Source organism: Neovison vison, chromosome 13 (genome assembly GCF_020171115.1).
Source record: "Neovison vison isolate M4711 chromosome 13, ASM_NN_V1, whole genome shotgun sequence".
Classification (NCBI taxonomy): Eukaryota; Metazoa; Chordata; class Mammalia; order Carnivora; family Mustelidae; genus Neogale; species Neogale vison.
In genome coordinates this window covers 141368276-141395587 of record NC_058103.1, presented here as the reverse complement: position 1 = coordinate 141395587, position 27312 = coordinate 141368276, and the positions used below count along the sequence as shown (strand labels likewise).

General features: G+C 52.0%; 1 protein-coding gene and 1 pseudogene across 1 annotated transcript; both read right to left on the bottom strand.

Moving 5' to 3' along the window:
- Positions 1–291: 291 nt before the first annotated feature.
- Positions 292–27312, bottom strand: FAM174B (family with sequence similarity 174 member B). Its single transcript, XM_044230387.1, has 3 exons — positions 26960–27312; positions 9357–9488; positions 292–829 (listed from the first exon to the last, which is right to left on the bottom strand). Exons 1-3 carry the CDS (start codon positions 27310–27312, stop codon positions 826–828), a joined length of 489 nt encoding a protein of 162 aa, XP_044086322.1. The 3' UTR covers positions 292–825.
- Positions 23053–23173, bottom strand: LOC122894834 (annotated as a pseudogene).

Sequence of the window (27312 nt, the reverse complement as noted above, 5' to 3'; positions counted from 1 at the left end):
AACAGTGTAGAACAGGGCAGAGAAACAGAGGACGTTCCTAACCAAAGGCTGTCTTGTACTGTGTCTTCCCCCACCACCGCCAGAAAAGGAGAAATGATTCCTACGTGCACACACACACACGCACACACACACCCATGCACACACCTGTATACACGCATATGGGCAGGTTTTTCCCAATACTCAAAATTCTTTGTGAATTAGGTATGCCTGATTCTGCTGAACCCCTTTAAAAAACAAAAACCAAAAAAAAAAGAAACAAAAAAATGGAAGAAAAGGAGCCAGAAACACCCGTTGTACTTCTGCTAGGGCTGCCTAGCTCTCAACATTTCAACTCTGAATTTTCGCACAGCCATCACCAAAAGCAGGCCAGAATCTGACCAAGCCCAAAGGACCACCAAAAGGGCAGACGTCTAGAATGTTGTAGATCCAGGAGAGCAGAATGTCAGAGATTATAAGCTGAATATCCTTCAGGCTTTTGTGTTTTCGGGTTCCTGTCAACTTCTGATCTTTACTCTTTACTTTTGTCAACAGTTACCTTAAAATTAGTTTTTTTAAGTCAAAATGTTTCTACGCCTGCCCCTTAGCAAGGCAAAAGCCCTCTTGAGGAGGAAAGGGTGACATTTTAAAGGGGCGTCCAGAGAGTGGTAGAGGCGACTCTCCTGTGGTGACATTCTGAACTGACGCTGGACACACGCAGTGGTGCCAGAGTTTCATCAACAATGTTTGTTTCAGTCTCAACACCTCAGAAGAGACAGTTCCCGGATCCTTCACACCCCAGGCCGCAGCTGACTGTTCCACAGGATGCCAACATGCTGCAAACAGATTTTACCTGAAAGAAAAGGGAGAACCAGTCAGTGCCCTCGGCAGAACCCTGCATCGATTCTGATCCTAACAGCCTCCATCCTGCAGGCCACATTCGCCAACCACAGGACCTTTGAACATACTGTCTGGAAAGTAACTCCACCTCTCCTTTCAGGTCCCTGGATCTCAGGATCTCAGGATCTCAGGATCCCAGGTCCCCAGGCAGACTCCCTACTACACAGCTTCTTTTGGCCTTGTATCCCTGCTTCCCACACCAGGGCAACCACTAAAAATGTGAAAATCATTCTTGGCCATACAAAAGCAGGCCAACAGCCAGATTTGACCCACGGACCAGAGTCTGCAGATCCCTGGTATATGTCATTATCTGATTCACGTCTGGCTCTTGCTTAGGCTGGGAGCTCCTTGAAGGCAAAACCCTGGTCTGAGCTCACTCATCTTTAAATCCCCAGCACCAAGCACATGGTACCGGGCTACATAGGGGGTACAAGGAACATTTGTGCAGTGAGTGCGCGAAAGTTTGAAAACGAAATCCATTCAAGACATCATCCAAAGAGACTCCGGAAAGGAGAGAAAATCTGCGAGGTCAGAGCCATCACTGCCCTCTCTTCATCTTTGATCACGGGCATCACAAAATCACACATGCAAAAACAGTGCGGATTTAACAGAGCCATAAAATAACGAACTTCTTTTCAAAATGTTACATGATCCCCAAATACAAATATTATCATTATCGGGCAACTACTTTCTAAAAGACACAAACATTCTATTTTTAGGAAATATACACCAAAGTATTTGCTGGAAAGCTTACCCTCAAAGAGTTCAGAAAACAAAAACAAAAAAACAATCCATAGGCACAAACACAGGGCCATCAGGCAAATGAGACAAAATGTTAAACCAGGAAAATCTGGGGGAAAGTATACTATTTTTGTTTTTGCAACTTTTTTTTAAGTTTGAAATGACCTCCAAATACAAACTCCTTTCAAGGAAAAAACCCAAATAGATAGGGGCATCCTCCTATTGGCCGCTAGGGTATCCTCCTCAAAAGACTAGAGGATGAGAAAGACAACCACCCCAGCCGTGTCCTGTGTGGGGTGGATTTCCCATTGCCCCTTCCCCCGGGCTGGGGAGTGGGGGGGCTCACCCCCGCCAACTGACATCCACAGAGCCCGGGCACTCCCCCCACTCTACAGATGCAGACTGCTAGACCTCAAGTATTCAGACCTGGCCTGCCGTCCCCACCCCCGGACCGGTCCGGCTGCATCCACCGCAGGCTGCATGTTGAGGACGGCGACCAGGGGGCCTGGGGACAGGAAGCTTTCAAAGCTCTCAACGACCAAACCAAGAATGGGCATGTCGACGTTGCTGATCTGGCGGCAACACCACTTGGCGATGCTACAGGAACACGCCCCAGGGTCCTCCGCCTGGACCCCTACGGCGCCCATCCCCCTGGGCAGCTGTGCACACCCCTGTGCTTCTACAGAATAAACACACACAAAGGGTGGCGTGGAACAGGGCAGACACGGCAGACCCCCATGAATCCCCATGCTCGGCACAATTCCTCGGTTCCTCCAGAGCAGAGTAAACCTGCAGGGCAGCTGCCAGAACAGGGAAAACAGAGCTTCCGCAAGATCTGGGCTTGTGCAATCGCCCCCGGGGGCACCAGCTCCTTCCGCCTCTCTAGAGGAGGGAAGCCCCATGGCAAGTCTGAGCAATGGGGCTGGCTTCAGACCCTCTGGCGACACTAGGACTCGGGAAGTTTCGGGGGACCACGGACACGGACCCTAGGTCTCCTCATTTCCTCTTGCTGCCTCCCCAAGCTCAGACAGCTTTGGGGTTCTCCTCAGAAGGGCTCTGGGGGGTGGGCAGAGGCTCCCAGCCACAGCCCACTTGGTTCTCCCTCTAATCACTCAAACTCGCACAAGCCATCAACTCCCCCTACAATGCCCTCCCCCCTCCCTGCCCCTTCACCGGCTTTGGGGCGCTTCCTTTCAAACCAGTCATGGGCTTCACCTCCTTTGGGAAGAGCTTCCTGCCCAGGAGAGGCACCCCTCCTGGCTGTCCACAGCACCCCACTTTCCTCCCCTGCGGTTCTCAGGCTGCCCGGTAAGTGTCCGTGCTCCTGGCTGTCTCCCCGTCTCCGCACGAGCTCCGGGAGGCGGGTCAGGCTCAGCCTTCCGCCCTCGGTGACAGCTGGCCACAGAGCGGAGCATGGACAGTGATTTCTGAAAGGACTCTCGAGCCTCGTTCTCCCAACTCCCCCCTCCCCCACCAGAATAGCCAAACGGCTAAGGACACTCCTGTTGTCCTGAAGATAAACCTGAAACTGTCTCCAAGCTGAGCCTTCCCCGTCTCCCCCGCTGGAAGTTCCCTGAGAGGAGAAGACACATTTAGGTGCCACGCTCCGTGCTTATTCCTTTCAAATCTCCAAATGTCCTGTCCAGCGACACTGAGTCATAACCATCGCAGAGAAGTAGAGGGTCGTGTCCCACCCTGTCGCGGCCCCACGCTTTGTCTGTCAGCACAAAGCCACAGAAGCACCTGTCTCCGCACCTGTCCAGCGCCCTGGCAGCTGACCTCTCCGTGCAGTGGTGAAGGACGCCTGGGGAAAAGGGCACGCGGGCCCCAGGAATAAAGAACACAGAAGCCGAGGGAGGGAGGGAGGAAGCGAGGCCCCGTCTGGGAGTGCGTGTGAGACAGACGGACGTGAGGATCGCCACGGCCTGTCGGCACTCCTGGGCCTTCATCCCAGGACACGGAACACAAAGGACGCACGGGATGACATGGCTAGCTTTTACAGAAGCGTTGCTATGATTATTTGTGCTGGGTTTTGTTTTTTGGGTTTTCTTTCCTTTTTGCCTGATTCTTCTGTAGCTCCATAAACTGTGTGTGTGTGTGTGTGTGTGTGTGTGTGTGTGTGTGTAGGTGGGAAACTCAGTGGTAAATTTTCATTCCCACGCAAATTCCCGTCTGTGTAGGTTCTCCCCTCACGGATATGAAACTCAGAGAGTTTTAAGGTGCACGATACCTTGCCAAGAATGGACCCTGCATGGCCCATACTTCTCAGGGAAATAAAAAGGTCTCACGACATGCCCATTTCACACACACAAGCTCGGCACCCTGTAAAGGAGGAGGGTGGGCAGAGCTTCATCTCCAGGGCTCCGGGGAGGACCCTGCTGCTGTTTCAGGGACACATGGGCATCTCTGGGGAGGGGGGCCCTGCGGGTCAACGATTCCTTCCAGGCCTCAGAAGCTCATAATACCCATCACCTTCACGGCTGTCCATAGTTTGGTGCTCCTAACAGCTTTGTTCCTCACTCTAGAACCTTCATTCCAGAAGACGAGGAAGCACGGGACAGGCAGAAAGGCCGTCTGAGCCCAGCCTTTCAGAAGTCGCTGTGCCCAGTGCACTCAACAGCCGCCACAGGGTGTCCCTGGGGACTCTGAGCCCCGGAGCCACATCTAGGACAAGCGAGTCAATCTGTTTTCTTACTTCCTGCTGCAAACAGCCACCCAACACCCTTGTTCCAAAGACGAGAGGCCAGGCATCTCTCATGAGAGTCCCACAGGAAGCTCTACCCCAGAGAGGGTGGGAGGTAGGCATTTCTAGAACGCGTGACTGTATATTCCCACAGGCCGCCCCCTGTCTGAACCTGAGAGGCAGAGGGACAGGGCCGGGACGCACGGTGGGGAAGAGCACCGTGGCTCCCGGGCTCCCAGCAGCCTACCTTCAGGCTGCAGGTGTGACAGCCTCCGGTACTGCCCACGGACGGACATGGGCCTCATGTTGGGGGAAACGTCTAGAGGGGATCACGGAAGTCTCCCATAATAAAGTGGGTGTGCAAAGAGACCCAAGCGCCAGCCACAGCCACACACTGGGCCAGCCCAGCTCAAAGCACAAACACCAGGGACTCAAAAAGCTTTGTGATATACGGAATCGTTCTGAAACCCCAGGGTTCCCTGTAATCTGCGAAGCCATCATTGCTTTCCTCTAATTAGCCTTTTTAAGGACAGAGCGAGAAATTCATTTCTATAGACGCTGTTGCCCTCCCACCTCCCCAGCCCCCAGCACACCGGGCCCTAAAGCGCGGAGGTCTTATCTCACGGATTAGAGCCCCTCAGCTGCATCAGAGCCCTAAAAAGGGGACTCCGCACAGGTGCCTCGCCCTGCCCACCTTCCCCCCATCTCCTGCCTGGCTGATGCGTCCAGGCTCTAAGTCACAACGTGTTATCAAAGAAATGCCCCCGCGACAGTAGGAACCGAGCGAGTTACCGCCTCGCCTCGCTGCCCTGGAGCCCAGAACACAGCTTTCCTCTCTGCGTTCACTCAAAACGCAACCCAAGGTCCCAATTCAGCCGCATCGTTCCCCAGAGCAAACCCCAATATTTAGCTGAGCGACGTCTAAAGAGGAAAGACAAGTGCCCGGGAGCGGATTGTCAGGTGCGGACAAGGAAGTTCCCCAAAACACTAAACCGAACATGAAACGGGTCTGAAAACTCTCGTTCTTTCAAACTTGTTGACCTACAAAGTTGTTCGTACTGCGTCGTTCAGGTGGAAAACGATTCCAAAACAGCATGTGTTACACAGTCCTACTTCTATTGAGAAAAAAAAAAAAAGCAAAGCCAAGAAAAGAATATTCACAGATATGTACTCATACACACTCTAGTGGTTGCCATTAAGCAGTGAGATTACAGGCAATTTTATTTTTCCTTTCTCTTAGCTGTACTGTCCACAGCATACATTACCCTTGTACTCAAGAGAGTTGTTGTTCCGTCTTCCTAAATAGTCCGTCGCCTTTGGGCCTGAGGACTGGAGCAGTCTTGTATCTCGTGACCCGACTCCAAATTCATTCACATCCTGATAGCATTTCAACCCACAAACAACGGAAAAGTCCGCCAGGAGCTCCTTGAAGTTGGACAGGGAGGCCGGGGGCGCCCGGCGGTAAGGAAAGCCTGTGGCGGGCAGCCGGAAGGCTGATACCAGAAAAGTACGCTGAAAATAAGAACTAAATACTCGATTTTCTAAAATACTCAATGGAAGACACTGGAAACACACCCAAAGGAAGCTTTAGGAAGGGAGGCAGAGCCCCCAGGCCCCTCTGCCTTCTCTGCATGGGGAGCAGCTCTCCTGCCTTCCCTCAGCCCTGAAAAGGGACACGTCGCCAAGTTCGTCTCCTCCCGCCCTTCCTGGTCACGAACAGTTCTCAGCTGTTGAGCCCATCGCTGTCCGCACTGCTGCTAAAACCTCTAGAGACATCAGCGTGCCTGAGGGGCTTAAGGTAATGCCTGGATGAAAAACTACCATGCGGGGTCCCTGGGTGGCTCAGTCGGTTAAGCATCTGTCTTCTGCTCGGGTCATGATCCCGGGGTCCTGAGATGGAGCCCCGCATTGGGCTCCCTGCTCAGTGGGGCATCTGCTTCTCCCTCTGCCTCTGCCCCTGCTCATGCTCCCTCTCTCAAATGGATAAATAAAATCTTTAAAATAAATAAACAAATAAATAAAAATAAAAATTACCGTGCATTGAGGGGCTCCGTGCTACCGCTGTGCGAGACGGAGGAGGAGCGCCCACTCACCTGGGGAACACTGACAGGTGGTTCAACGTAAACATTTGCTTCTAGAAACAAAATCACTAGGTTGAAGAGATCACCGCCTCCCTGCCTTCACCACGGCATTATGGCTCGACCGTGGCCAAGACGTGGCAACCACCAAAGTGTCCGCCGGCAGATGAACAGAGCAAGAAAATGTGGTATACACACACAATGGAATACTATTGGGCATAAAACAGAAAGAAATCCTGCCATTTTCAACAATAGGGATGGACCTTGAGGCCATTACACTAAGTGAAATAAGCCGGACAGTGAAAGACTAAGTACCACATGACCTTACTCATGTGTGGAATCTCAAAAAAAAAAAAAAAAAAAAACTCCCATAAAAAGGTCAGACTGGTAGCCACCCACCACCCACGGCAGAGAGCTGGGGGTGAGGGACTTGGGTGAAGACGGCCCAAAGGTACAAACATCCAGTTAAGAAATAAATGAGTACTGGAGACCAAATGACCAGACTGACGGCTTCCGCCGCCCCACACAGCGTATCTGAAAATGTCTACCAGAGTACCAGCGTCCATACAGCACACACTGTCTGCCCCGGAAAGGTGCCTGCTCCAGTGTCGGAAGAACTAAGACGAGCTGTGGGATTTTCTTAATCTGACGGTGGTTCCAGTATGTACCTTCTTCCCAGCAACACTGGACACTATGACAACCCAGCGGTCTTCGGACCCCAGTACCACGCGTATCCGCGTACCCCGAAAGGGCCCCTTCTCCCCCTCACGCCAAAGTACGAGTCTAAAGATAGGACATCGGGACAGGCTGACTGTTGTATTTCTCTGGTACAGTCTTTTCCTGTCTTGTGAGGTCTGTGGGTTCAGTCACTAAATACGGATGGGATTTTATTTAGTGTCTCGGAATCAAAACAGTACATTGACCCACGTAAGATTCTCGAGGGCTCCCCATGGTATAACCCTCCCCAGCCTGTAGGACGCAGCAGACACTTTTCATGGTGACTCAAAATGAGGACATAGTTTTCTTCACATTATGTTTTATTTCTGTGCATTCGATGTGAGACACATAAAAGGGCTAAGCAATAAAACCAGCACAATCACTTAACTTTCTCGTGTGTGTGTTACGCCGTCGCATGGATGAATATCACCGATGGTGCTGATTCTACTCCAAGGGGGCTACCTACCTAACATGCAAATTATAGCTAATGGTTTGCTCAGCTATCTACAATAAGCAATCCACGTTTTAACGTTTACGTGTTCTTAATAAGATTGAGGTGTGATTCATTAACAAACTCTAATAGTAGTATGTGTATAAACATGATCACGCAGCCATTTTTTCAGACCTGATGCTAAAACAATATTTTTAGGTTAAAAATATACACATATAAATTTACACTTGCAGACGCAAGTGTAAAGTGTATACATATTGGGGGATATATCTAATATATCTGGAAATATAACTAACAAAAACTTACAGAACATCTATGGAGAAATTTTTGAAAGTACTGAAAGACATGTTTTTAAATAGCTAAATAAATGGAAAGTCGACCCACACTCATAGATCGGAAGGGTTCTCATAAAGGGGTTGATTCCCCTTAAGCTGATACATGGAGTCAAAACCCCAAACTTGGTTTTGTTGATTCTGACAACTGATTTATACAGACGGGCCAAGAATAGTTCTTTATCAGCACAGCCCTGGCCAGTCAGGAGGGGCGCCTGGGTGGCTCAGTTGGTTGGGCAACCGCCTTCGGCTCGGGTCACGGTCCCGGAGTCCCGGGCTTGAGTCCCCCATCAGGCTCCCAGCTCCATGGGGAGTCTGCTTCTCCCTCTGACCTTCCCGCCTCTCATGCTCTCTCTCTCAAATAAATAAAAAAAAATTAAAAAAAAAAAAAAAGAACTAGTCAGGAGAGGTGGGGGAGACTTGCCTTCTCAAGGATGGAGAAGCTTACGCGTCACCTTGACCGAGTCACAGTGTGCTCAGATATTTGGTCAAACGCTGCCCTGGGTATGTCTGTGAAGGTGTTTCTGGGGGAGGGTGACAATTTTAGCAGGAGGCCGAGTGAAGCAGATTGCCCTCTCTGATGGGGGTGGGGTAGGAGGGAATTCACTCTCCTCGCTGACTTTTCAAGCTGGGTTGCTGGTCTTCTCCTACACCTGGACCAGGACGTACACCACTGACTCTCCTGTTCTTAGACCATCAGACTTAGACCGTGAATATAAATCTTTCTGTTGGCTCTGTTTCTCTGGAGAACTCTGGCAGGGAGGGCTCGGGGTAGGGTCCAGCCCAGACCTGTGCTTCCCTTTTGCTGGTAATAACTGGAACTTTGGGCAAACAGCTTTCTCTTCTCTGGGGCTTTGAGTCCTCATCTCTAAACTACGCTCCCCACAGCCTTACAGTGATCCGAAGGACCCTCCAAAAGGATCCAAAAACCAGACTAAAGCCCTGAAGTCACAAAGGCCTTCTGAGTTTCCAACGGAGCCGCCTTCAGGTCACACCCCGGCCTCTCGAGATCACCGGCAAATTCCACCCAAGGAGTGACCCCCACCCCACCCCGTGCTCTCATCGGGAGTGTTGGTGAGGCTGAAAGAGAAGTGTCCTTCTGTGTGCACCCCGTGCGGCGTCTGCGGCTGCTCGGACCCGGCCCCCCGCGCCCGGCCCCAGCAGTGCGGGACGATCCCGCTGTCTGACGTCAGTTCAGCCCTTCACGCGGACCACACTTCTCCTGCGCCCGCACCGGGGGAATGTGGGAGTAACCGCTGCTCCAGATCCTCTCTCTGCTGGCTTTCTGGGGCCGTGCGTTCTCGGAAGGGATCCAAGCAGTTCCCTCCGTAAGCAGAACGTGCCGAAGTCAAGACGCGCCACCAAAGAACAAGGACACGTGGCCGCCACGCCTGGCCTCGCGTTGTTTTCCAAGGTGAACCGCCCTGCCACCCCAACCCCCGAGAGCCCCGGAGGGAGCTGCTGTCCCCACCCCATACCTGTATTTGATGTCAAAGACTGTGGCGTCCTCGTCCTCGTCGTCCTCCTCGTTCAGCGGGGCCATCTCCACGCGCTCGGCGGGAGTAGTGATGATGTCATACTTGCGGGTCTTCTTCAACCTCTTTCCCGACCTGGAAGAAGACAGGCCCGTTGCTGAGAACGCTAGGACCCCCACAGGTAAGTCACGCTGCCACCTCTTGCCCGGCTCCCAGAAGCCCCGGCGAACATCCCCGCCCCGTCCCTTTCGGCCATGGGGCCTCTATGGACTCCTGACAACGCTAGCCCTCCGGGTCCTCAGCCACAAAAGGGGGAGAATCGCGCCTGCCCTGAGCACTGCAAAGCCCCGTCATTGAGATAAATAAGACCCCAGTGCGGTATTTTTTTTTTAAAGGGTAAAACTAATGCAAAGAACATTTGCGATAAGCAGAAGATCGAAACGCTCACGGAAGACTGGATCCAGCGCAGCGTCTGCACGGGCGTGACACACCTGTCCCCTCGCCCCCTTGCTCCCTCACCCCCAACCTGCCCCCGCTGTATTCGCGCATGGCTGCTCCCAGCACAGGTGGCATCGAGAGCAGCACCCACGGGCCACCAGCTTGGATCGGGGTGGGGCTGTGTGACCACAGGCAAGCTAGCGATCCCAAAGCCTCCAAGTCCTCCTAAATACAACAGGCTAAGGACCGTATTTGTCCCTCCCAGGCAAGAGAGGATTAAATGAGACGGTGTGTATAAGGAACCTACACACAGGAGGCTCTCAGCAGAAATTACTGTTCGTGATAATAATAAAGAGAAGTGCCACGGCCTCTCTCAGACGACAAGGACCTGTAAAAACAAGTCGATACTGTTTCCACCGTGAGGATTTATGAGGACAGTGAGTTATAACGCTAAGCATCTACCTCTGGGATGGTAAAGGGTCACTGCGGGCCACAGGGAAAGTGCTAAGACAAGGCCTTCCGTCTCCAGCATTAGTCACACTGCACGAAGGATACAATATTCATCTGGGCCTGGCTGAAAGTTTATGACGCCGCTGGGAATAATACCATTATCATGACTACCGACGCTCTTTGCATTTATTTCTCCACGATCTTGAACGTTTTCCCAAATGCCTCGTAGTCTATGCTGTCCCTCCTCCTTTTTGAGTATAGCTGATACTATGAGAAACCAAGCCCCTCAACACCCCCCCCCAAAAAATCATCAATGGGGCCCTGAAGGATCCTATGCTCCTGCAGACGGTAAGCTGCTCCCAGGTGGGGACCACGTCCAAGACACACACAGGATCTCTCGGTCCCCAGCGCACAGAAACTCTTCGGTCAGTTTGTACAACGATGAAAGGAGCAGCTCACTTTCAGGTTTCTCGTAATTTCTCTGCTACAGAAAATTGTTGTTGTGAATTGTGTGCTCTACCAAAAGCATGAAAAGTGTCATTTACATGAGAAAATACATTTATTTATCTGCATGTGTATCTGTATCTTCGGCACAAAGCACACCTGCTCCTCGGGGCTCTCTGGTAGAAAAGGACCGTCCTGTGACCCGAGGGCTTGAGGAAGCCCCATGTGGACGCCCAAAGAGACACCCCGAAATGGTTTCAGGCTAAGAAGTCGCTGGGCTGCTGGTAACTGTTTCTCAGGTAGCGCGAAGCCTAGAAAATGCAAAATCTGATTTGAAAACCTCGTCGTGCCCTTGGAACTTAAAACCCAGGTTAGTCATTGGCCCTGTAGGATAGCCCTGGAAGAAGGTTCTGGAGGCTCTGAATTTAGCTCTCCTTCATGGGAGTGGATCGTTATTACCCATAAAGTCACCTTCCTTCTTCCTGATTGTTTAGAGTATTGTCATGAGAAAACTAACCTGTTTAATTTAAAATAGATCCCTTAAACAGTTACCCAAGGGAGAAGCTGGGAGACACCGCCAGCCTCTAGAATGTCGTGCCTACTTGCTTTGATGCCAACCATTCCAACCACATGATCTCAGAAAAGAATTTTATACCCCAAGATTACATCAGAGGTATGACGGTTAATTGTATGTATGTAATAATATGTCAACTTGACTGGGCCACGGGGTGTCTAGACATTTCATCAATGTTATTTCTGGGTGTGTCTGTGAGGGTAATTCTGGATGAGACTAACATTCAAATTGGCTAAGGAAAGCAGACTGCCCTCCTCGGTGTGGTGGGCCTCGTCCAATCAGCTGAAGTCCTGCCCAGAAAATAAAGACAGATCCTCCCACAAGTAAGAGACTTCCTCCTGCCCGACTGCCTTTGAGCTGGGACGTTGTTCTTTGTTTCTTCCCTACCTTCAGACTTAAACCGAAACATTAGCCGTTCTTGGGTCTCAGGCCTGCCAGCCTTGGGATGGGAACTTACGCCATCGTAAGCTCTTGGGCCTCTAGTTTGCACCTTCACCCGGCAGATCCTGGAACCTGTCAGCCTCCATCATCTCATGAGCCAATTACTCAAAAAATGTGTTTTAATCTATCGATTGTATTAAATGGAAATGATTAATTTAATTAATGTAGTAATAACATAATTCATGGGTTATATATCGACATATATTCCGTGTGTGTGTGTGTGTGTGTGTGTCTCCATCTTTCTATCTTCTTGGTCCTGCTTCACTAGAGAACCCTGACTAGTGGGAAAGGCCATTAGCACGGTCTCCTACATGCTTTACATGCCAGTTTTGACCTAATGAGCTGAAAAAATTACATTTCAAATGACCGACTCTCTGAGACACAGAAACTTCACAAACAGGAGCCATCTCACTGTCCACTGTCGGACGTGTTAACAGGGAAACGGGGACCTGAGAGAAGGTAAAGAGACTCAGACTCCTCCGCAGGGCCTCCCCGGACGAGCGCCCTCCCAGGCGGGCAGGAGGGTGGGCGATCACTGCCTGACATGGGACAAGGCGCTGTCCTCAGCAGAGAAGGCGACCCCTCCTTCTGCAGCTGTGTACAGCTCGGCAGTGGGGGAACCTCTGAACAGCCCACGAGCCTTTCCTGCAGACTCCAACGGTCCTGGGGCTGGGGAACAGGGCCGCCCTGCCCCAGAGAACAGAAAATGGACATCTCTCTAGTCTAAATCACTTCGCCCAGTCCTGCTCTCTCCTCTCTGCGTGTGGACACTCTAACCCGTCTTTTTAAATTAATACTAGTTCGTAATAGGTGAGCTCTTGCTGGTGCCAACGAAGCTATTTACACAGAGGACACGCAGCTTCTCCATAGTTGAGAAGGCGAATCTACGGTTCTAGAGCCCAGGTGTAGAGTCAGACCTGAGTTCATAACCCAGACATAACACAGGGCTGGAAGTGGGGTGGGGTGGGGCAGGGGACTGGGCAGAAGAGCAGCTCCCCAAAACTGTGGGGCACAGAGCTTCCGTCTAAAGAAGGAGATTCAGGAATGAAAGAAGCCTGGCCCCCAGCATGGCCCCTGACATGGTTTCTCCTTCCCGGAACAAGGTCCCTTTAAAGCAGGTGGCCTCAACGAAGGGACAGCAAATGGGGCTTTTAAGTAAAAGTTTGCATTGTGCTTCATGGGAACAGGCAAGACCAGAGAAGTTCTGAAAGACAAAGGATCCTTCCACGGGAGCCAAAACACACATTTCTAACAGGACAGAGGAGACGTTCAAGATTCTTGTACTCTGAAATGTAATCCTAAAGCCAGAGGATTTGTTTACTCAAAGGCCCTTTCAGCAGCTGGTCAGAAGCGGGTTTCCCAATGAGCTCCTCCTGCCCGTGCAAACACAAGGGACAGGAGCAGAGCTTTGGAGCTAAGCAGGCCAGCTTTGTGAGGGAAGGGGGGGAGCGGCGGTGGGGGAGCCTTCCGCCCTCCCCCTCCCCCACCAAGAGGAACACAACCAAACAAACCCTTAAGGGTCGGGGGGTGCACGCTCAGATCCACAAACTGAGGTGGTGTCCAGATGTCCAGACATGGGGTTCGGACCTCAGCTCTGCAATTCCTTCATTACGTGCCTCTAGGCATATCCATTTCTACCACTCGCCTGGTGCAGTTGGGGTGCCAGTGACGGATCCCCAGGGTGCCTCCCTGCCCCAACCACCCCATGGGGCCACAGCTTTCCCATTTCCCCAATGAGCCTTCCCAGGATACCCAAGTCAGGTGTCCCCCTTTCTTCTCCTGCGGTCTCCGTTCATGGGCACTGCCTCCCCCATGGGGCACCATCTACATGTGACGCTCAAAGCCGTGTGGCCCTCTTGCATCACCGCTCCACTGGGGCGACGGTGATGGCAGCCACCGCGATGGGCACGCTCAGTGCCAGGCATCACACCCATGGTCTTACTGGAGCCTCCAGCCAGCGAGGCATCACGGAGTCAAAGAAACGAAAGCCAGAAGCACTGAGTGACCTGACCCGCAAATCTAGGTCCAGCACATTCCAGAACTTCCAACAAGAGAGCAGGCGACTCGGCTGGGACACCCGGTGTCCCCACACCCGCAGAGTGGGCACTCTCAGGCAGCTAGAAGTCCAACTGCGAGGGTTCCTGGTGGCCCGCTGTCTCCTGCCACCGCCAAAAGCAACCAACGGAAGACTGTGTCAACGGAAGACTGTGTCAACGAAAAGAAGGCACGCCCTGCTTCTGACAAGAAAGCTTCAACCTCCATACTGATGTCAAGGCTCCCAAATGAATCTACCAGTTTAATTAAATCCAATAAAATACTGGCAGGTTTTGTGTGGGGGAATCTAGACAAGCTGATCCCAAAGCTCAGAGAAGGAAAAATTTTTTAAAGGGTAAAAAGAAGAGCCAGGAAAATTCTGGAAAAGAGGAGTAGGAAGGGAAATGGATCCCAACTGAGTGTTTACCCAAGCCTGGGGGTTGGGAGGGAAATGGTGTTCTGCTGATGGGCTTCGAGTTTCTTTCTGAGATGATGAAAACCTTCTAAAATTGACTGGGGAGGGGGTGCCTGAGTGGCTCAGTCAGTTAAGCAGCTGCCTTCAGCTCAGGTCAGGATCCCGGGGTCCTGGGATCGAGTTCCGGGTTGGGTTCCTTGCTCAGCGAGGAGCCTGCTTCTCCCTTTGCATGCTGCTCCGCCTGCTTGTGTGCTCTCTCCCACTGTCGAATAAGTAAAAATCTTTTTTTTTTCATTTCTAAATAATAAAATAAAATAAAATGGAATGAATTGATTGTGCACAGCTCCACAAACACTAAAAACCATGAATCGGACACTTTAAATGGGTGAACTGTATGACGTGGGAATTCTATCTTACAAAGTTGATATTAAAAGCAGGGAAAGCTATGTATACATTTAAATGTGTATGTGCACACATTACGTTCATTTCTACACTGTTAAAATCTCTGCACAGAGTCACAGGAAGCCGACAGCACCCAGAAAAGGAGGCGCAGTGGCCAAGGGGCAAGAGGCAATATTATTCTCAGCATACCCTTTGACTCCTCAGGAATTCCGAACCATGTGAATATACAACCTATTTTTAAAACGAACAAACAAGGAAGTAAGATTCGAAGTCAGTAATTAAGATAACATTTTTAAATGCAGCAGGCGCGTGTCAGGCCGGCTCTTTCCTGGAGCTGGCCCAGGGGCCCCTCTGCCCGGCCCGGAGCCAGCACTGTCGCCCCTGCAGGCATCCGGTGACTTTGGGAGCCAAATCCAGCAGCGGGACTTTCCCCCCAGCCTAGCTGATTTCATTTTTAATCCCTTTAAAGTAGTTCCTTAGGGGGCACCTGGGTGGCTCATTGGTGAAGCATCTGCCTTCGGCTCAGGTCAAGATCCTGGGGTCCTGGGATCGAGCCCCGCATCCGGCCCCCTGCTCTGTGGGGAGTCTGCGTCTCCCACTCCCTCTGCTTTTGCGCTCCTGCTCTCTGTCTCTGTCAAATAGTCTTTAAAAAATAAATAAAAATGAAAAATATGTGTCTATTTGTAAAAAAGTAAAATAATAAAAAATAAAGTAGTTCCATAGCTCAAGGACCAGCATGCTGCCAAAACCACACTACTTGGCTTTTTTTGGTTTTTTTGGGTGTTTTGTATTGTTTTGTTTAATTTTATTTATTTATTTGTCAGAGAAAGAGCAAGCGAGCGCACACAAGCAGGCAGAGTGCAGGCGAGGCAGAGGGAGAAGCAGCTCCCTGCTGAGCAAGGAGCCCGATGTGGGACTCGAGCCCAGGACCCAGGGATCATGACCTGACCTGAGCCAAAGGCAGCGGCTTAACCGACTGAGCCACCCAGGCACCCAAAACCACACTACTTGTCACAAAGATGTCATGTCACCTTTGACATTTAGAAAAATTCATAAAGCAAATGAGAACAAAAGGAGGAGGAGACCAAATCAAGCAGCTGCCAGCAGGTGGCTGAGACGCCTGGCAGCCTCAATGCCTGGTGGGGCTTCTGCTCTGGGGCCAGAGGCCCTTCCCACTCTGACCTTGAACCTGCTGCACCTGCATTCTCAGAGTGTAAGACAAAAGTGAGCCTTCCCTAGAAAACTGAGTAAACTTGGAGAAAGAAGGAACTCAATCCCAAAACCCACCTCCCAGTGTTTCTGCAGGGGAGCAGGAACGGGAGAGGCAGGGACAACGGGGCAGGCCCTGGAGAATGGGCAACGACTTGGACTTAGGCCCGAGCTGGAGCAGCGAGGCCACCACTGCCTCCCACCAGGACAGCCTTCCTGCCTGCCCTGCCTCGGGTCCTGCTGCAGGCTCCACCCAACACCTTCCTTTCACAGCAGTTCAAACAAGCCCCCGAAAGAGGGAAACAGCCGTATGAACCTGGCCTCGCGCTGCTCCCGACGGGCTCCTGGAGACACAGCTTTTCCTCCCGTACAGCACGAGCTTCAAGGTGTCCAGGGGCCCCGCTCCAACGCAGCTCCCGTCCAGCCCTCCTGAGCACAGCGAGAGCCTTCCAGAAGCACCGGAAGCCCCTCCACACCTCACCCCTGTCCTCGTGCCACACCCTCCCCACCATGTGGGGCTCCTCCGTCGTCCTAGCACCCAGCTCCCGGTCAAGCACCGTGACTCGGGTATTAAACTCCAGTGCCCCCGAGCCCCCAGTCCAGGCAGAGGAAACCAACGAAGCAGGTCTGGGACGACAGAAACATAAGAACAAACAGGATGGCAGATGGTGACCAATGCTCTGTCTCCCAGCCGGAGACACGAGGCCTGGTGCTCGCCGCCCCGGCCGAGGCAGATGCCGGCCCATGCCTGTCACTCGAACATGGGCCCTGGGTCTCCAGGTAGTCCCATCCGTCCAGAAAAGCAGACCTACATTTTCGATGCGGAGACTTCCGATTTTTAAGTGTTCTCGACCCTCTCCGTTGTTAAAAACACTGTGCACATCCGAGCAACACAAGACAAAACACGCATCCAGGGGCGCCTGGGTGGCTCAGTGGGTTAAGCCTCTGCCTTCGGCTCAGGTCATGATCTCAGGGTCCTGGGATTGAGCCCCATATCGGGTTCTCTGCTCCGCGGGGAGCCTGCTTCCCCCTCTCTCTCTTCTCTCTGCCTTCCTCTCTGCCTACTTGTGATCTCTGTCAAATAAATCAATAAAATCTTAAAAAAAAAAAAAAAAAACGCATCCAGGGACAACCAGTTTGCAAACCTCTAACCATCTCCTGGTCGTGGCCATGAATGTGATGCTTAGCCTGAGGGACAGCAAACGACCAACCAAAACTCAGGAGCCCAGACGGACGGAGTGATGGACACGTTCAGCCGGTACACTTCCTCACACCTGCTCGCCAGCAGCTCATCTGATGGAGGGTACCGGTCACTACTAGACAACCTGGCTGCGTCCCCCCCTTCTTGGGCACCCTCCCCGTGGGGTTAAGAGCATGCCGTCATTTCTGACCGAGCCCAATGCCCGCATCCAGCACACAACGGGCACGCTGTACCCTGGGGACGCTCACTTCATCTGAATACGCATAACCCCGGGGAGCCCAGTTACAAGCCTTAGGGCTCCCGCTCATGCTGCAGCTTCTGGCCTGCACCTTCTCCCCACACTTGTTTCTCTCCCCCTCTGTCAATCCCTGAGGGTCAGATCTGACTATCACTCTTCCGAGACAACATAAGCACACCCCGGCTTTAACCTGTCGGAGGAGTCGCAGTATGGCAACGGCGAATACACCAAGACCCGTTCCTCCAGCTCCCCAGCTGTGTTTGCCAAGGGCTGGGTCCGCCTCATTTTCCTATGACGCGCCGGGCGAGGCAAGCGGGGCATAAGGCAAGGAAGGCGGCCTCCAGGGGCTGCTCCCTTGGTTCAAGGGCAGTGCCAAGATGACCAAGAGGGACACTTCTGATGGACCCAGCGGACCCAACTACAGCTCGGAACCTCTGAGGTCACCGTGCCTTGGGACACATGTCATGAATAGCCTTTTCGGCATCCACCTGTCCTTGCCACATGGTAGAGGAGGCCTGGGAATGTCACTGCTCACTGCCAACATCCCCAACTCAGGGACAGTCACTTCCCACAGAGACTCCCAACCTCTCCGCCCCAAGCCCAGATGTCCAGATGTGTGGCTGGAATTTCTGTGAGCAAGTTTCACTGGACACCACCTTCCTCCCATTCTCCCCTGGCTGACCGCTCCCGTCCCTCCGCCGCCCTTCTCCAGGCCCTTCAGTGCCCCCAACTCTCTCCTCCTCTTCATCTACTCAGGCCTCCAGGCCTCCCTACCAGTCCTTCCAGCACCTTCCACACGTCTCCACAACCATCCTGAGTCCCCACGATAGCCCCATCATGACTCACCCACTCACTCAGCAAACGCATATTAAGCCCCAAGCAGGGCCGGCGGTCCTAAGCAGCACTGTGATTCCCTCCTCCACTCCTCTGACCCACCACAAATCCCCGGGTCCTCCAGCTAGACCCGTGTCTTCCAAAATCCGCCTGCGACAACGGAAGGGAGGGGAATGCTGGCTCCGAAGTCAGACTCTGGCCTTTCCCCGGGTGCACGTGCCTTGATTTACTCATCTGTAAAGTGGGGACTCCGGCAGCACACCGATCATAGGAATGAGGAAACACACAGAAAACCTTTAGTAGAGCGCATGGTGCACAATAAGGGCTTATTTAATATCAGTGGCTGCTGTTATCATCATCACGATTTCCAAGTGATCCCTTGCTCCAACCCTCCCCACGGCAAACCCTGCTAGGCCATTTGGTCCCGGAAGGGCCTCTTCATCCTACCCCACACCAAGCCCTAATCCTCCTCCTCCCCATTTTCCTTGCCAGACTGTTCTATCCCCCACCAAAGCCCCCGGGCCATCCTTTTGCAGTTTATGCTTTTGTGTGCAAGTGTTCCTTTTGATCCATCATTCCCCAGCTGAGTCTTTCTTCTCTACCCAGTAGAGTCATCCAAGGGCACTATCCCGTCTCCCAGATTGAACAGGCTCTGGTGTGTTCCCCACAGCACAGTTCTCCCTAGGCTCACAGTGGGTCTCAGAATATACACTGGGAAGAAAGCTTGATCCTGTCAACCATGTTTTCTCATGGGTCCTTGACCTCTGCTGGGGAGACCCAGCCGGAACAGACCAAAACCCAGCCCACTGCCACTTGGAGGCCCAAAAAGGACCAAGCTGAGCATCAGAACACCTGCACTTGGGGTGCCTGGGTGGCTCAGTCATGATTCCAGGGTCCTGGGATTGAGCCTCACGTGGGTCTCCCTGATGGCAGGGGGCCTGCTTCTCCCTCTCCCACTCCCCCTGCTTATGCTTCCTCTCTCACTGTCTCTCTGTCAAATAATAAATAAATAAAAATCTTTTTTTTTTTTTTAAAGACAACTGTGCTTAAGTTCTGCTTTTCCTACAAACTCACTGGATGACCTCAATAAACCCTCCCCTGTCCTGGGCCTCAGTTTCTTCATCTGTACAATGGGGTAGAGGGAGGGAGGTCCGGGGAGCTCTCCGTGCCACGGCCTCTCCTCTGCTCCAAACTTGCCAGAGAGCATGGATTTCCTCCCCTCCTGCGCCCTCTGGGAAAATAAATACCAAGTCTGGGTTCCTAGCAGTTCACCCTTAGATTAAGCACACATTTTTTAAAGTGAAACCATGACAACATGTGTCTAAATTCACAGTCCCAGAAATTCCCTCTGCAAAGAGTTAGAACCAAAGCATCAGCCATAAGACTAAAATACAAGCACAACCCCTGAAGCCTTCTCTGCTTAAGTCTGGGAGCATGCTGTGTAGACACTAACACTGGGGACCCCCACCACTTGTGTGCCAAGAAGGATCTACATTTGTAAAGCCCCCAAAACCGAGGCATTCACAGGCATGAGAGTTTACAGGTAAAGTCATCTAAGGCAGAGGGCTCAGGGTTCAATTAAAGAAGCATTTTTCTCCCTTCAATCTGATAGAAGGAATCAGTGGCAGGTGTGCTGGGTCCTCCCAGGCACGTTAATAAGTGCAGCCATGAGGCACCTCCTCCACTCGGTGTCCTGCATGTCCAGGGAGGCTCACATAGGTTAAAAAGTCACCAGTTACCTTTGAGAGCAGCCCAGAAGCAGATGCACCTGCCTGATTATTTTGGCCATATGGCTATATGCTCATTTACAGGCAGAAGCAAGGCCAAAACGTTGGGTATAAATTACATCTGTTTTCAGAACCATATTTTGAAACACAGTAAGATGCTTAGCTGTTTAAAGGGGAACCAGGGGCTCAGTTGACTCCATGTCATCCTAAACACCCCCACAGGTGGCGTATACGGCAATTAGTGCTGGACACTGAAGGCCCAGAAAGGCTCAGTAAACTGCTCACTTCGGACGACCAACAGCCTTGCAGCCCAGGCTCCCAGGAGGCACCAGCACTACTGACGTCTCGGGCTCACTGTTCTCTGTTAAGGGGCTGTCCCTGTACTGTAGGACAGGCCATAGCATCCTTGGGCTCTAAATTCTGGATGCCAACAGCATCCCTCTCCGCAAGTCATGACAATCAAAAATATCTCCGGGGGGTTCCCGGGTGGCATCTGCCTTTGGCTCAGGTCATGATCCCAGGGTCCTGGGATCAAGCCCCACATGGGGCTCCCTGCTCAGCGGGGAGCCTGCTTCTCCCTCTCCCCCTGCCCCTCCCCATCCCCACTTGTTCTCGCTCTCCCTCTCTAATAAGAATAAAATTTTTTTAAAAAAAATTATATATCCAGACACTTGCCAAATGACCCCAAGGGAGCAAAATTCCTCCCTGGAGGAGAACAACTTGAGGGAACTTATGTTTCCCATGTGCTGTGACTGTTTTTTTAACTTTATGGAAAACAGAATCAAACATAAACTCTACCCTCGTTAAAAAAAAAATCTGCATTTTTACTGTCTTAGATTTATTTAACACTCTTTCTTCAATGTCATATATAAAATTAAAGGCTGGCGGGGGGCTGACCGTATGAAAGTGGCCAAAAGGTACAAACTTGCCCTTGTAAGACAAAGACATATGGGGAGTGTGTCATAAACATGAGGACCACAGTGAACACTGCTGGACGGTGTACCCAGGAGCTGCTTAAACCAGTAGATCCGAAAAGTTCTCATCATAAAGAAAAAAAAAAATTTTTCCCTTTTTCTGTTGAGTATGTCTGTGAGGTGACAAGTTCGCTAAACTTATCGTGCTCGTCATTTCACAATAAAAGTAAGTCGAACCATGAAGCTGTCTGCCCTCCACATGCCCAGTGCTCTATGCCTGCTTTAACTCAATGAAACCGAAAAAGAAAAAGAAAAAGAAAAAAAAAAAAAAACAGAAAATCCACTAAAAAATTAAAAATTAGGATAAATATGTTTCACTTCCATACCTTTTCCCCCAATTCAAAACCTTGGTCAGACCATGAAAAAATGACCTGACACTAACAAGCTCCCAAGTCTCCCTCAAACTCGTAAAAAGGGACTTCCCTTGCTAACCTCGCTCTGCCTAAGGCTCTGGTTTATTACAATAATATTCTCCTACTGACGAGCAATAACTAAAAACCACGTCGGAACGGTCTCCCCAAATCCCGAAAGCATCAAGCTTCTATGTTTTCTCTTAAGTAACATTTGTTCTTATTATAAATGTAAACACACAGACGATGGGAAATTTGGGGATCCAGGATAAGCAGGAAAGTATTTGTTCCTCTGCCAAGAGCTGGCTTAGGAAGGTGACTGAGCTGCTGGGGTCCCGACGTCCTCAAGTCACCGGGGTGCGCACCTCTGCCGTGGATGCAAGTGTGACGGCTGGGCAGTGTCAGACCACCTAGAGCTCATCTTCCTCCCCATGCCCCAGGAAGCACCAACCCTCCTTCCACATAAGAGAACTGTACAAAGCTTTTGAAATAAGAAGTGGCTGGGAAAGCAGCCAGCAGACACCTAAGAAAGGTGGCCTCGGCAGTGGAGAATCCAAGGGGGAAGGAGTGTCATGGTGGAAGGGATGGGTTCCCTGCCTGCTCTCCACCCTGTTCAGAGGACCCTGGAGAGTGAGGTCACTCTCCCAGATCCCGAAGAGCAAGGTGAAACCTCAGAGTCTCTGATGCCACACAACCCACCAGATAGTTCTGAACATCAAAAAATTGGAGAAATCGCAGTGTTCTGCTTCCTAGACACAGCGTCCTTGTCGATTCCCTTCCAGCTTTCAGAAACATACCAGGTAACAGACCCGGGGGAACAGCCCCACTGTTAGCTGTGCGGGAACACGCCCAGAATCGCACACGCGCACGCGCACATGCACATGCACGAACACGTGCACGCGCGCAAATGCGCATGCGCACCTGGACGGTGCCGGCGCGCAAGCCGCCTTTCCCTCCTCCCAAATTTGTCTCTGGTCCCAAAACAGTGTTCCTTAATGATTCAGATACATGAAAAAGGTATCAATGATTTTGCAGACGGAGGGATCTACTTGATTAGTAAGTATTGGGTGGGGGGGATGCTCCATCTCAGCAGAAACTGGGAAAATGCAAAGCAAAAAAAAAAAAAAAAAGCAAAAACAGAAAACAATGAGTGACCAAATTACACCGATCTTCCCGAAACAGTGAAAAAGTCAGGTGGTACTAAGGATCCCCCATCCCAGGCACTACAAGGGGGTGGATGAACTGGTACAAACTCAAGAAAATCAAGTATGAGTCGCTCTGGGATCCAAAATTCCCATCTGTAGATGTATGCCCCAGACTCTCAGGCAGGTCCTTAAGAAGACAGAGCCAAAGACACAGCCAGGGGCTGACTGTACAGACAGGGAGAGCAGTCGTGTCCACTGTCAAGAAATTCAGATCATGTAAAAACATCATCTGAAAAATAATCACCCTCACCCACAAACATGCACACAGCACACAGGCATGGATTTCTTTGCATATTCGTTATATGCGTAATTTGTTATTTAAATGAAATCATACCATGCATGCTGCTGTGAAACCCATTCCACTCAATAATATACAGTATTAGATCAATATCGTCATTGATCTAATTTTTTTTTTTTTTAAGCAGACTCCATGCTGAGCATGGAGCCCGGTGCAGGGCTTGAATTCCCAACCCTGAGATCAAAACCTGAGCTGAGATCAAGAGGCAGACATCCAATGGACTGAGCCACCCAGGCGCCCCCCAGCGTCATCATTTTAACAGTTAAACAATATTCCATACTTCCCATAAATTATTAACCAAGACCCAATTGTTAGATACTTAGGTTATGTAAATATTTTCACTACCAAACAGAACTGCTCTGAACTTTGCTGCCCATGCACCTTTGCTTCCTTTTCTAATTAATAAAACTGGAAGAAAGAAGATGTATCCCAGTGAAAAATGTGTGTACCTTGGGGATGGAATTGCTTCATTAAAGGTACGCATATTTTTCACAACTGCATGTATTCATTGTTTTTAGTTTTCAATTAGCAATGATCACCCCTTGGATAACCCTCATTGGCTACGATGCTACCACTGCACAAAGTTTCCATGTTTTTAGTGGGGTTTTTTTTTTCGTGTTTTTAGTTTTAACAGTTTCCTTGGATCCATACTTTTTCTGTTGTCTGGTGAGGTGGCTCTAGGGAAAATAGACAACTGGGCTAGGGTTGCTGCTTTATAAGCAGTAACCTGACTAAGCTCTTTCTCCCTGGTCTGTGTTGCTAAGGGTCACCACAGAGGGTCACCATCCAAATGAATTCCTACTTCGCAGGCTTCCGGCAACAGCCGTGTATCAAGTCACAGAGGGCTTTTTGAGGAATATCAGTAGCATAAAATACTTAGGCATTCCATATTCCTTTGCTAAAAAATATCTTCATTAGATGCCAGCATGGGCTTGGAGGCTAACCGGTGCTAGAGAGACACACATGACCAAGGTCCAGCTCTGCTCTTGGGAGCCCCCTGGGCTGAAAAGCAGAGGGACACGTTCAGTGACTGTCTCCTGTCTCGAGCCCATGCAGGAACTTGAAAGCCCCAGTGTGCTCTGGGAGCCCCGGAGGGCCCCGACTAGGGAGGCTTCTCAGAGGGAGCAGAGGAGAGCAGAGAGCAAGGAGGCAGCCGTGGGGTCATGATGGCAGAGGGGACTCCAGGCAGAGGGTCAGAGTGGGGCAGAGCATGCAGGTCCCAGGCCCCCAGGACCTGGAGAACCCCCGGAACCCCAGCGAGGAGGGAGCAATAGGCAGAAGCTGACACACGGGTTCAAGAGGGGGGCGGGGCCCCTGTAGGAAGTGCCAGCATCATCCGCACACTGATGAGCTTGTGCGTGGGGACACAGGTGGGCAGAGGAAGGACAAGACCAGAGACAGAGGATGGACAGGGGCAGGGACAAGACTGGCAGCAGCAACAGCAGTGGACATGAAGGACATTGCTAAGATTTAGTAGGGAGTCAGTCGAACAGAAGCTCCGGCAGGTGAGGGGGGCTTCCATGGGGGAGGCACGTGGGCACACGGTGGAATGGCCAGGACTCAGTGACTACCCGGAAGCAGGACACCCAGCCAGAGCAGCAGGTGGTTGGGAGGCCTGCTGGGCTGAGCCTGCTGAGGACTGTGGAGGGGGGAAAGGCCACGGCACAGACCACCAGCAAGATGGGCCACCCGCCCGCCTCAGCCACGGATTTACAGCATGTTCGAGAATCTGGTGGGTAACTCACTCTGCTCCCTAGAATGTAACTTTCTCCTCTGCAAAGAAGCCCATGGGGACTGCGTACCATCAAGCCCTTCCCAGCTGTCAAATGCTTTAAGTTCCCATCTGCCTCAGAGACCAGGGTGGCCGCGGCCCACCTGCAAACTCACCCCAGCGAGAACATCAGCCCTGGAAGAAGCAGCAGATCACACACATGACCAGCTTCTATGAAACCAGAATCTTCTTCCGACACTGCGCAAACCCTCCAACGAGGTCTGAGTATCCGCTCTCCTCCCGCCCCAACACGCAGCTCACATCTGGCCCCATGCTGCTTGCTTTTCTTCCCCACCCCTGGGTAATAAGGAGCAGACCAGCAAAATAGTTCAAATGCCTTCTTAAAAAGTACACTGCCTTGTAGGCCTATTTTGAGCAAAATGTTTCAAACCTCCATGCTCAGAGCTGCTCTAGGCATCAAGGCTCACTCCAGCTGAACAATCAGGAAGTCAGTAAAGGACTAAGGTGCCTCCATTGAATGCCAGGCCGGCGGGGGACATTGAGACCCTAGGAGGGACTGAACATCCCTGCTGCCAGGCCTGTGCACTGAGTATAGGAGCTTGGCACTAAACCCAGCCACCCAACATGGCGTGAGAAGGGTTTTACAGAAGATGCGCAAGGCTAGGGCTGCGGTGGGCCAGAAAAGAAAGTGAGGGCCTCACTCGGATGTCCAGAAAACCACACAGAGGAAGGAGCCTGGGAGCTGGGCCTTGGGGCCGTCACGGCAGGTGTGCAGCAGAAACTGGCCCAGCACAGACCAACACCATGGAGCATAAGGAAACAAGCAAGTGACAGAGAGGAGGCTCAGAAGGGCTGGCTGGGGCGCCTGGGTGGCTCAGTGGGTTAAGCTGCTGCCTTCGGCTCAGGTCATGATCTCGGGGTCCTGGGATCGAATCCCGCATCGGACTCTCTGCTCAGCAGGGAGCCTGCTTCGTCCTCCTTCTCTCTCTGCCTGCCTCTCTGCCTACTTGTAGTCTCTCTCTGTCAAATAAATAAATAAAATCTTAAAAAAAAAAAAAAAAAGAAGGGCTGGCTGATGGCCACCAAATGAGCTGGGGCCAGTTTGTAAGAGCCTTGAATGCCACACCCAAGTAACAGCTACACAGGGAACCACTGAACTTTGGAAGCAGAGGAGTGAGGGCAGTGGAAAGGATGGGGGGGGGCAGGAAGTCAATGCCCCAGTACATCAAGGGCATCAGCATGGTGAAGAACAATGTGGGCTGTGCCAGGGCAGAGGATGGGGGAGGTGGATGTGAAAACATGCCCCCCCTACTCCATTTTCTCAGGATCTCGGGCATTTAATCCTACCGAGCCACAAGGAAACACCTTGACTCAGAGTCACACGGCAACAGCAAACCTCAACAGATAACTCCCGACCCTGCCTTTCCAGGTCTGGTTTCCGCTCCTGTGCTGAAAATGCTCCCCCAGGGAGAGCCAGACCCTGGCCCCAAACCTCCAACAGCTGATCAAACAGTAAAGCACACTGTGTACACTTGGAACAGGCCGGTGGGCAGTGAACAACGGACACACACACCCAGATTTCCCAGCGGCCCGCCTGAGCAACAGGACACATTTATTTGGTTCATTTCCTGCAAAAACGGGATTTTCCAGGCATTTGGGGGAAACGACCTCCTTGCATTCCAGGTAGCTTTTTCCATCTCTACTCCAGGGACTGACAACCCCCTTCCTCATTTCCCAGACACTTTCTCCCTGAACTTGAGCAGCCGATAAAATCCTCTTCAGGACCCTTCATGGCCCTGTGAGTCTTCACTGGGGCAAGCTCTGTCAGCAGGAGCATAGGAGAGACATTTACATGCCCCAACAGAAAGTCCCTGAGACCACCAAGGTCGCCATGCACCCCAGAGTCCAGCCCCAATCCCCGGTGCAAAGCACAGCTCCAGCACATGTCCCAGGCACATGCCTGAGCCCTAGACACTGCTTTTCTGGGTAGCACAATGAAGGAAAAGGGAAAAGGCAGGTGGGGCATTAAGGAGCCTGGGAAGCAAAGGAGGGAAGGATAAAGGTGGGTAAGGGGGCGCCTGGGTGGCTCAGTGGGTTAAGCCGCTGCCTTCGGCTCAGGTCATGATCTCAGGGTCCTGGGATCGAGGCCCACATCGGGCTCTCTGCTCAGCGGGGAGCCTGCTTCCTCCTCTCTCTCTTTGCCTGCCTCTCTGCCTGCTTGTGATCTCTCTCTGTCAAATAAATAAATAAAATCTTAAAAAAAAAAAAAAAGTGGGTAAGGTTAAAGGCAGACGGGACCTGGGTTCAAATTCTACCACCACCACTGAGTCTACTTGGATAAACCACCCTGCCTCTCTGGAGACTTTTCCCCCATCTGTGAAATGGGTACAAAAATAAATTCCGTGTAAACAACAAATGCGAAATTATCAGAATCCTTAGCGCTCCTGTTAGCGTTCAAAGGCAGCCAGTATCCGTGACTGCCGCCGCTGAAGGAGGCGAGCATTTCTGAACCGTGTCCGGGGAGAACCCGGACAGAGCGCGCTCCTGCAGGGCAGGGCCCGGAGCATCTGTGCGCGCAGGTGTGGCGGGCGCGCGGCGACAGCAGGCCGGCGGGGCAAGGACGGGGGCGGCCGGACCCACCTGAAGACGCGCAGCAGCAGGCAGGCGATGAGCAGCGCGGTGAAGGCGCACGCCACTATCACGGCCGCCTTCAGGGTGGGCAGGTCGCGGAGCAGGCTGGAGATGCGGGTCACCAGGGCGTCGCCGCTGCTGTTGGAGCCGCCGCCGCCGCCGCCCGCCGGCGCCCCGGACCCCGTCCGGGTGGCGTTCCCGGGCCCGGGGCCGGGCGACGGCCGCGGTCGGCGCTCGGGCTCGGGCTCGGGCGGCGGCGCCGGGGCGGACTCGGCTCTGCGGGCGCGGGCGGCGGGCGCGGCCAGGAGCGCGAGCAGCAGCAGCAGCGGCAGGAGCGGCGCGGGCGGCGGCGCGGCGCGCAT

Coding starts and splice junctions, on each gene's coding strand:
- FAM174B (XM_044230387.1), bottom strand. CDS start 27,312: ATGCGCGCCGCGCCGCCGCCCGCGCCGCTCCTGCCGCTGCTGCTGCTG. Junction 9,489..26,959: donor CTGCTGCTGCGCGTCTTCAG/GTGGGTCCGGCC, acceptor GTCTTCTTCCAG/GTCGGGAAAGAGGTTGAAGA.